Source organism: Lactuca serriola, chromosome 4, assembly GCF_051521515.1.
Source record: "Lactuca serriola cultivar US96UC23 chromosome 4, Lser_US96UC23_V15, whole genome shotgun sequence".
NCBI classification, from domain to species: domain Eukaryota; kingdom Viridiplantae; phylum Streptophyta; class Magnoliopsida; order Asterales; family Asteraceae; genus Lactuca; species Lactuca serriola.
Window position 1 is genome coordinate 131,143,358 of NC_136411.1, and position 10,694 is coordinate 131,154,051.

The 10,694-nt window shown below is 41.6% G+C and overlaps 2 protein-coding genes across 3 annotated transcripts; one reads left to right on the plus strand and one right to left on the minus strand.

Moving 5' to 3' along the window:
- Window positions 1–7,413: 7,413 nt before the first annotated feature.
- Window positions 7,414–9,280, plus strand: LOC145102565 (vignain-like). Of its 2 annotated transcripts, none has more exons than XM_079039989.1 (4): window positions 7,414–7,916; window positions 8,001–8,236; window positions 8,369–8,506; window positions 8,886–9,280. In XM_079039989.1, the coding sequence occupies exons 1-4, from the start codon at window positions 7,469–7,471 to the stop codon at window positions 9,138–9,140; spliced, it is 1,077 nt and encodes a 358-aa protein (XP_078896115.1). In that variant the 5' UTR covers window positions 7,414–7,468; the 3' UTR covers window positions 9,141–9,280. The 2 variants fall into 2 exon arrangements, with proteins under 2 accessions (XP_078896115.1, XP_078896114.1); XM_079039988.1 differs by having other exon boundaries at window positions 7,416–7,916; window positions 8,366–8,506.
- LOC145102566 (peptide methionine sulfoxide reductase-like) lies at window positions 9,243–10,151 on the minus strand. Its single transcript, XM_079039990.1, has 2 exons — window positions 9,776–10,151; window positions 9,243–9,669 (listed from the first exon to the last, which is right to left on the minus strand). The coding sequence occupies exons 1-2, from the start codon at window positions 10,094–10,096 to the stop codon at window positions 9,418–9,420; spliced, it is 573 nt and encodes a 190-aa protein (XP_078896116.1). The 5' UTR covers window positions 10,097–10,151; the 3' UTR covers window positions 9,243–9,417.
- Window positions 10,152–10,694: the final 543 nt, after the last annotated feature.

Sequence of the window (10,694 nt, forward strand, 5' to 3'; positions counted from 1 at the left end):
TCATGCTTGGCCTAATTTTGTGTGGAACTGTGGATGGTCCATTGGCATTAGGAACATGTAATTTTACAAAATGAACCTAGAACTAGAATCATAAATTTGAGAATTAAACAACATGGTAGTGAAATTCGGCCCCATAGTAAAAGTATCAAAACCGTGAGATTTGAAATTTTTTCTTGTGGACTAGCTATATGACTTAATTTCCCCCTTACCAAATAGGTTATTTCACCAATGTAAATAACTTAATTTCACCCTTACCAAATAGGTTATTTCACATTACTCATATAATGTATTCAAGTAACATTCCAAATCATATACTACTAAACCATGGCCTTTTTTTGTGGAAATATCAATATACTTTGCATTTTTGTCCAAATTCTCACATAAACATTTGTTTGTTAACACCATTTCCACTCTAAGATATATTATAACATGGTCAAACATTATCATTAGTCTAACTTAACATTTAAAGAATATTATGACGATAATTACACATTCCTCACAGTTGTCATCATTTCTATAAAATCATGTCCTTTATTATTCTATAAATTTGGCTTACTTACAATTGTCTTTTAACAAAAAGTTTAGGATATTAAATTAACCATCGAACATGGACAATTTTTTGTCTCCACAATGATAATTAATCACCTTATTGGTAAAACTAACGAAATTCGTTAGTTTTGGTAACATAAATCCTCATTAGATCCGGATTATCCCGACTTGTTTCCTAAGCTACTAATGACGATCCAATCCTAATGAAACTCTAATCTCGTTTAATATATAAACGGTTCTTCGTTCTCAGAAGAGGGTAACGATTATTAGCTCTCGTTTTGTAATAACCATAAAATTCCAACCAATTTAAACTTTTCAAAAACAACCCCATTTCATAAAATTAATACAAAAAGGATTTTCAATACAATTATTTCAGAGTCTTCCCAAAATCTCATCACAAAACATAATCATGAGGAGCGGTAGGTTCATGCCGTTGTCTTGCCACGGTCTCCCGAAGAACCTGAAAAACATTAAACCACAACTGTAAGCCCGAAAGCTTAGTGAGATATCCCCAAAATACCAACCACATATACCATACACGCTAACATGCCATATCATAACAGAACACAGAACAACCATGCACTTTGGGTCTACTGTGTGACTGGTACGCCGCACCGGCCTTCAGTCCATCTGGTCCACCCTCCGAGTCTAACCACATACATCGAGTCTACAGTGTGATTGGTCCGCCCGCACCGGGCCTTCAATCCACCTGGTCCACTCTCTGAGTCTACAGTATGACTGGTCCACCCGCACTGGGCCTTTAGTCGGCCTGGTCCACTCTCCGAGCCTCAGCACGTCTGGTCCGCCCTCTTGGGGCCTACAGCCTATCCGAACCGCTCGCTGGGCCTTCGGGATAACCGGTCCGCCCTGTATATGTTGACCTACAGCACAAAGCAGATCCCGCGTCAACCCAATCCCAGTCCAACAACCATGTGCACATAAACATTCAATCATATAACATATCACATCCAATCAAACCGATCTAACAGATCACATAGCATAACATCATCCTAACCGGTCACTAGCATAACATCATCCTATATACAAGGATACCGACCTTAACCAGGTCTCTAACATATACCATCCTAACTACCAGGATGCAACACAACAAACAAAAACATAACAACGATACCCGGATCACAATCCGATAAAAGGGCCGGCCTTGGTGCCGTAGACCCTGTTGATATAGTAAGGATAACTCACATCGCAACTGCCAACTGAACAGATAAGCCCAAGCTGCTCCGACCACTGACACGATCTCCACCACTAGCCAACACCAACACCGAACTCAAAACAATATCCAACAATTACCAAAATGCCCCTGGAAATCAACTGGTCAACCCTTGGTTAAAGTCAAAGTCAACCCCTGACTGACTCTACTCGCTGAGTCAACCCGATGACTCGCAGAGTCCCCATGCTCAGAACTTTCCCCAATTCGCGACTCAACTCGCCGAGTCACCCCGAGACTCGCCGAGTCCAACAACTCTGAGTCCTTTCACACTCGACTCACCGAGTCATCCCTTGACTCACTGATTCACAGCTCAACCAGAAGAAAGGTTAGGACCTCACGACCAGACTCGCCGAGTCCAAGAACAGACTCGCCGAGTCCAAGGCTATCTACAACCAACTCGCCGAGTTGTTCTTCCAACTCGCCGAGTTCCTGCCCATCTTCAACCAACTCGAAAGAAACCTGACCTTCAGCCAACCACTCCTCAGATTGCAGATGTTGCCCAACATTCAGACCAAACGCCAGATTCCCACTAATAACCCTCATGAAAGATAACCAACAAAATTCCCGACACCAAACCCTTAACCATACCATAACCCTCAAGGAACAACGAATACAATACCAGAAACCACACAACGAGACTAGCAATTATACAATACTCCAAAATAATCACAAATAACAAGACATCAAGAAAGAAACATACCCGCAGCTGCATCCGGACTGACCTGACCTCCTCTGCTGTAAGCTGAAAAGCACAACCTTGAGCCCTTGGGGGCTCCGCTCCACCCTGACCTCCACCCGTAATCCTCAAAGTGGTCGGTGCTGGAGCCTGCACCGGTCCTGCAGCAAGCTGTGGACAGTTGCCTCTCAAGTGTCCAACCCGATGGCAATGATAACAAATCCTCAGATCCCAAACTGGGGCTGCCTGCCGACAATCCTACGGGCAAAATATTGCCCTCACAGTGAACATCCTGGTGATCTTCGTCACCGACTCCGAATCCTGCTTCAGCTCTAGGAACTCCTGAGCCAATCTCTCCCTCTCAACCCGCGGAACATAACGAGTGCTGAACATCTCCCGGAACTGATCCCATGAAACCACAGCCCTCTGCGCATCCGAATATGACCCCGTGGTTAATCTCCACCAATCCTTCGCCCCGAGCCTCAACAGGTTCAGAGCACACCTCACCCTTTGATCAGCAGGGCACGAACACGTGAAGAAACACCCCTCCACGTCTGACAACCATCTCATAGCAACAATCGGGTCCTGAACTCCATCGAAGGTAGGAGGCTTCATATTATCGAAGTCCCGATACTGAAAACCCCGACCAGCTCCTCCCCCTACCGCTGCTACAGCCGCTGTAGCCGCCGCGGCAGCCGTCTTTGTGAGAGCCGCATATCGCTCATCAAAATACTCAACCATGGCGGTCTTGATCGACCCAAACAGTTCCGGTAACTCAGCCCGAAACAACGCAACAACCTCATCATGCAGGATCTCACGAATCCTAGCATCCAACTCGCATGTGCTCATCTGACCAATAACTTCGGGCGGTACTGACCCACCCTAACCGCCCTCTCCTGCTCCCGATCCCGATCCGGATCCACTCCTAGCATGCCTCGAAACCTCCATACTGAAAACATCGCAAGATATCAGATACTTCCCACTAACCCGGGAACCAACCCCCAACCCATCCCTAGAGGTTATGGTTTATTTGATACGCGTATGGGTCCTATGCTTTCAGTAGTACGGGCCCATACTACCTTCCACACCTACCCATATTTGTATCAATTATACCACAACACCCTAGTGAAGAACATACATAACAAGCACTCAACCCTCACTCCTAGAGGAACACTGGAAATCTCCCACAAAGGAAACCCTAGTCTAACAGGCATCATAAATCAGGCAACATTATCATGAAATCCTGAAGATCCCTAGCCTAGTACTAGCACGCTGCTCTATCAAAGCTCAAAACAAATTTCATGTATGGTAGTTTGGGGTTACTTACTGGCTCCGGCAGATCGTACCTCTGCGTCCTCCTTTACTCTTTTTGAAAACCATTTTAAATTCTCTTTTGAAAACCCTCCTCGATATGAGACTGGATTCACACGAATGTTCCTCCAATCCACTCAAACCAAGGCTCTGATACCAACTTGTAACAACCATAAAATTCCAACCAATTTAAACTTTTCAAAAACAACCCGATTTAATAAAATTATTACAAAAAGGATTTTCAATACAGTTATTTCAGAGTCTTCCCAGAATCACATCACAAAACATAATCATGAGGAGCGGTACGATCATGCCTTTGCCTTGCCACGGTCTCCCGAAGAACCTGAAAAACATTAAACCACAACTGTAAGCCCGAAAGCTTAGTGAGATATCCCCAAAAATACCAACCACATATACCATACACACATAACATGCCATATCATAACAGAACACAAAACAACCATGCACTTCGGGTCTACTGTGTGACTGGTCCACCGCACCGGCCTTCAGTCCACCTGGTCCACCCTCCGAGTCTAACCACATACATCGAGTCTACAGTGTGATTGGTCCGCCCGCACCGGGCCTTCAATCCACCTGGTCCATTCTCTGAGTCTACAGTATGACTGGTCCGCCCGTACTGGGCCTTCAGTCGGCCTGGTCCACTCTCCGAGCCTCGGCACGTCTGGTCCGCCCTCTTGGGGCCTACAGCCTATCCGGACTGCTCGCTGGGCCTTCGGGATAACCGGTCCGCCCTGTGTATGTTGACCTACAGCACAAAGCAAGTCTCGCCTCAACCCAATCCCAGTCCAACAACCATGTGCACATAAACATTCAGTCATATAACATATCACATCCAATCAAACCGATCTAACAGATCACATAGCATAACATCATCCTAACCAGGATACCGACCTAACCGGTCACTAGCATAACATCATCCTATATACCAGGATACCGACCTTAACCAGGTCTCTAACATATACCATCCTAACTACCAGGATGCAACACAACAAACAAAAACATAACAACGATACCCAGATCACAATCCGATAAAAGGGTTGGCCTTGGTGTCGTAGACCCTGTTGATATAGTGAGGATAACTCACCTCGCAACTACCGACTGAACAGATAAGCCCTAGCTGCTCCGACCACTGACACGATCTCCACCACTAGCCAACACCAACACTGAACTCAAAACAATATCCAACAATTACCAAAATGCCCCAGGAAGTCAACTGGTCAACCCTTGGTCAAAGTCAAAGTCAACCCCTGACTGACTCTACTCGCCGAGTCAACCCGATGACTCGCAGAGTCCCCATGCTCAGAACTTTCCCCAATTCGCGACTCAACTCGCCGAGTCACCCCGAGACTCGCCGAGTCCAACAACTCTGAGTCCTTTCACACTCGACTCACCGAGTCATCCCTTGACTCACTGATTCACAGCTCAACCAGAAGAAAGGTTAGGACCTCAGGACCAGACTCGCCGAGTCCAAGAACAGACTCGCCGAGTTCCTGCCCATCTTCAACCAACTCGCCGAGTTGTTCTTCCAACTCGTCGAGTTTCAGTCTATCTTCAAGCAACTCGCCGAGTACACCCTTGTGACTCGCCGAGTACCCCTAGATCTGAAACCATACAGAGGCTTTCCAAGCCATGCAGAAGCTCTAAACCATAGATCTACCCTTCTACAAGCCATCCATCACGTAAAGTGGCAAACTTTACATGAATCCAAAGAGATCTAGACATTTTACACTCTAGAGCTAGGGTTTAGGACAAAAGGACTTCACCAACAACTCTTGAGCATAGACTTTATGGCTTTCTGGATCATTAACAACCTAGATCTGAGGTAGCAACCTCAAATCTTACACCAAACTTGAGATGGACCTCATTTATGCCCCAAAACCCCCCACAATGATAGATCTAGATGTACAAAAGCTCAAACAGAAGATTATTACCTCAAATGAAGGCTCATACTGATGAATGAACCAATTCTCTGCAAAGCCCCTTGCTTTACTCTTCTTGCCCTTCAATTTCCTTCCAAGATTACCTCCTCCAAGGCTCTAATCTCTCACCAAGGAAGGCTCACACGAATTTAGGGTTTCTAGAACTCAAAGGGAAGGTAAAGAGGCGGGGGAAGAAGTGTTATGTTCTTTATATAGGGCTCAACTTCCGAAATTAGGGTTTTCTCCACTTAGCACCAACTCGCCGAGTCCATCCATGTTACTCGCCGAGTCGATCACTTAACACGCGACTAGAGTCGCGACCCTACTCGCCGAGTCCACTCGTGGACTCGCCGAGTTTCCCTCTCACACTTACACTTTTAGCCCTTCAACTCTACTCTTGATATTCCGGGATGTTACACATTTTCATCAAACTCTTACAAAATCTTTCTAGCAAATTGGCTTACAATTTCTGTGTCTAGAATCGTAAGTGTCCACTTGGATTATCGTATGCTGAATTTCTTGCAACCCAGACATAAGGTAGAAATATCAGTTCGGAAAGTGTTCTCACGATCCAAGTTGGTATCCAAATTTCCACTACAAACCCTAAATATTCTAACAGGTGAGGAGTTTGTTAAACACATGGATCAGTTTATAGACTTGGTTCTCACGAACGTAACTTTATTATAACATGCACAAAATTTCATGTTCGGTTGGGGATGGTTGAAAATATTTAACATAAATTAGTATTACGAGCGTAATGAATCTCATGAGTTATTGGTAGATTTTTTGTAAGAAAAACTCGTTATACATCATGAGTTATAATTTATAAAGACTAGTTCACAACTTAGAGGTTGATTTTTAATAGTTATTGGAAATATGGTCATGAGCCGATTAGAAGTCTAAATATGAACATTTTAGTAAATAGATTTTTAATTGATCTTCATCATCATCATCGAATATTTATAGAACATCCAAGAACTAAGTATCCATCCGTTCTCCTAGGTGTCGATTTCAATAGCATATATGAAATTAAAAATGATATTTCGGGTAATTTCATACATTGTTAAATACAAGTCAACCAATTGATATCTAACCATATCCTTAAAAAATGATGTAATTTAGCAATGTGCATTATATAGTTGATTTAAAAACTTTCTTATATGTATACTTTTATATCTTATCATTGTTTTAAACAGAATTGTATCTAAATCTTTTTGGTGGCATTACATTTGAGAATTCTTTTTTAAGGAAAAAAAGAATTTCACAAATTGAAAATTCCGGTTTTAAGCAATAAAAGTAAACCCAACAAATTGATTGTAGCATATAAGCAACCTAAAAGAACGCTAAAATTAGCAATTGGAACTAGAAAACTGAACGGTGCACAACAAAAAGACCGATACAATTTGTCGCCTTCCTGCCACCCATTGCAACTCCATAACGTGTATACCATGCATACATCACCATAATATCAACCCTATCCTCCAAAACCTTCTATTCCTCCACTCACAACATGAATCAGTTGTCATTACAAGACTTTGATATACATTTCAGGTAATTTTAACATCACATTCTTCTCTCTCATCTTTCTCTCTCTACACCTCCATTATTGATTCCCGATGGTTGTTCATGCCCATAAGTAACGTTTTCATTTCAACATGCACAACTCTTTGGAACCACTCTTCATCTTTCCTCTATATAAACCACCTTCTGACTCCCCAACTTTCATCATCATCACCATTATCAAAACCCTAACCAAAAAACATGTCCATCACCAAGTTTCTTTTGGTTTCTCTTTCTTTATCTTTGGTTTTAGGCATTGCATGGAGCTTTGATTTCCATGAAAAGGAGCTTGAAACGGAGGATAGTTTATGGGATATGTATGAGCGGTGGAGGAGCCACCACAAGGTGGCGGCAAACCACCACGAGAAGGAGAGGCGGTTCAACGTGTTTAAAGCCAACGCGTTTCATGTTCATGAAACTAACAAGATGGACAAGCCTTATAAGTTGAAGCTTAACAAGTTTGCAGACATGACTAACCATGAGTTCAGGACCATGTTTGCGGGTTCAAAAGTGAAGCATCACAGGATGTTGCAAGGGGATCGAATTGGCAACAAGACATTCATGTATGCTAATGTCGATTCTGTCCCTACTTCGGTTGATTGGAGAAAGAAAGGAGCTGTCACCCCGGTCAAGGATCAAGGGCAATGCGGTAAATCTTTAAATATCACTACTTCACTAAAGAGCCGAATTCTTTTTTCGGGATTTAAAGTTTTGATATGTTTGTATGTTACAGGAAGTTGTTGGGCATTTTCAACCGTTGTGGCAGTTGAAGGAATAAATTACATCAAAACAAAGGAGTTAGTGTCGTTATCTGAGCAAGAACTTATCGATTGTGACACTAAAGAAAACCAAGGGTGTAACGGAGGGTTAATGGACTTGGCGTTTGACTACATAAAAAAGATCGGAGGTCTAACTAAAGAGGAATACTACCCTTACATGGCTTTAGACGAGAAGTGTGATTCTAAAAAGGTAAAACCTTTCTAACCATATATATACCGGTTGTGGGACCGGTTGGTGGTGGAATTTCCCATATTTTTAAGTTTTGAAAACAAAATTTAAGCGGATTCTTAAAATTTTGAATTTTTGTTTTTTTGATAGAAGAATGCTCCGGTGGTATCAATCGATGGGCATGAGGATGTACCAAAAAACAATGAGAAAGCACTAGTGAAAGCAGTAGCCAACCAGCCTGTTTCTGTTGCCATTGATGCTGGAGATCCAGATTTCCAATTCTATTCGGAGGTAAAAACTTGAACAAAACAACATAAACATGTTTCTTGATGCTTGAGAGAACATATTTTAATCAAATATATTAAACGTCTTTATGAATAAATCCTTGGAAGTTGAAAGAAGATATTTTGGTAAAAGAATCGAAATGTAAAGATGGGATTTTCATGCAAAGTTTTTTGAAACTTGAAACATCATATATCAATTTGAGAATCCAAACATAAAATTACAAATTGTTATACAACTTTAAAGAGCATATATCAATCAAATATCTGAAAGGTAAAGATGGGGTTTCATTATGCACGCACACATTCTTGAAACTTAAAAGAACATAAATCAATCAAAAACTGAAAACTGAAAATAAAGATTGTTTTTTTTTGTGGTGATGTAACAGGGAGTTTTTACGGGAAAGTGTGGAACAGAGTTGGATCACGGGGTGGCAGCCGTGGGATACGGGACAACTCTAGATGGAACCAAATATTGGATAGTGAAGAACTCATGGGGAGCTGAATGGGGAGAGAAGGGATACATTAGGATGCAAAGAGGAATTTCTGATAAAAAGGGACTTTGTGGCATAGCAATGGAGGCCTCTTATCCTATCAAGAAATCTTCTAACAACCCCACATCATCCACCAAAGATGAACTCTAAATTACACAAATTCCCACACACATGTACTACTGATTATACCTTTTCTTCATTAAACATTATAGATTTTATCTTTGATGTAATGATAGTACTTTTATGGCTGTATGGCATAAGATCATCGAATAAAGATTTATATTCCAAAATCCACAATTTCAATAGCATAAGCATAGATGTTTAACAATTATTGAACAAAGAGACACGATTGTACATTTGAAAGCAAATAAAGACGAACAACATATATCTTTTTTATTAGTTTGAGTTTCTGTAAAAACATACTTTGTCATCCGTAGCACCTGATGGGGTCGTTGCATCCCTTTCTAGCACTCTGTTTAGAACCTGAAAGTTCACCCTTTTCGAGGTACTGCTGGTGGTACTCCTCCGCTCTGTAGAAAGTTTTGGCCGGAAGAATTTCTGTCACAATTTTATTTTTCAAAGACTTTTGCTTTTCATCCAACGATTCTCTTGCTAAACGAGCCTGTTCTTCACTGTAGTAGTATATCCCTGATCGATATTGGGTACCTGCATCACCACCCTAGAACAAGAACACATTATCGAGTTCTTAGTAACAATCGGAACTTGAAATCAAGAATTTGAGTATTCTGTAATCGAAATTATGAATCATAAAAAGAGATGTATACCTGACGATTGAGGGTGGTAGGATCATGGCGGGACCAAAAGAGGGAGAGCAGGTTGGTGTATGGACAAACAGACGGGTCGAATTCAACCCGGACAACTTCGGTGTGATTGGTGGTTCCGGTGCAGACCAATCGGTAATTAGGGTTATGGACGTGACCTTGAGAGTAGCCGACTTCTGTTTTCACGACTCCCTCGACGCGTTGGAAGGCTAGCTCCACACCCCAGAAGCATCCAGCTCCGAATTCGGCCAATTCGTGACCTGGTTTTCCCGGAGAATCCGTATCTGGGTCCAGTGCAGGATTCTTGATTTCATCGGAAGCCATTTTTTTTTCTTGTGTAAGACGATGTAGGAACTACGAAGTAGACGGAGTTGCGCTATCTACAACAATGGCCTGAATTTCGTCAACGGTCAATGGTCAACTCGTTAATGAATTTCCAAAAGCATCCTCAGACTATTTTGAACTTTTATTTTTAGTCTTATAATTTTTTTTCTATTTTTTTAATATAACAAGAAAGTTTTACATATACACAATGGATAAACGAGTAACAAACTGTGCCGCAACCTCTTTTTTGACTAACAAAACTAATTCTTTTAAAAACATCGATAGATCTTGCAGTCATAATATTACTATGCATGACCCGTTGGACTCTATTGAATAGCTTCACAGCTTCTGGCGCAAGAAAACCATTAATATAATGAAAAATAAATTATAGAAATGGTCTATGTGGTTTGTTCAAATTTGCAGTTTTGGTCCCTGATCGAAAAAGTTGATAGTATGCATCTCTGTGGTTTGGAGAAATTACACTATTTGTCACTCCATCATTAGATCTAACAGCTTAAAATGAGTGTTTTGCCTTTGATTTGAAATAATTAAAAGACTAAACCATAAGGTCAACTCAATAAAACCTATAACTAAAGGG

Coding starts and splice junctions, on each gene's coding strand:
- LOC145102565 (XM_079039988.1), top strand. CDS start 7,469: ATGTCCATCACCAAGTTTCTTTTGGTTTCTCTTTCTTTATCTTTGGTT. Junction 7,917..8,000: donor CAAGGATCAAGGGCAATGCG/GTAAATCTTTAA, acceptor TGTATGTTACAG/GAAGTTGTTGGGCATTTTCA. Junction 8,237..8,365: donor AGAAGTGTGATTCTAAAAAG/GTAAAACCTTTC, acceptor TTTTTTTGATAG/AAGAATGCTCCGGTGGTATC.
- LOC145102566 (XM_079039990.1), bottom strand. CDS start 10,096: ATGGCTTCCGATGAAATCAAGAATCCTGCACTGGACCCAGATACGGAT. Junction 9,670..9,775: donor CTACCACCCTCAATCGTCAG/GTATACATCTCT, acceptor TTCTTGTTCTAG/GGTGGTGATGCAGGTACCCA.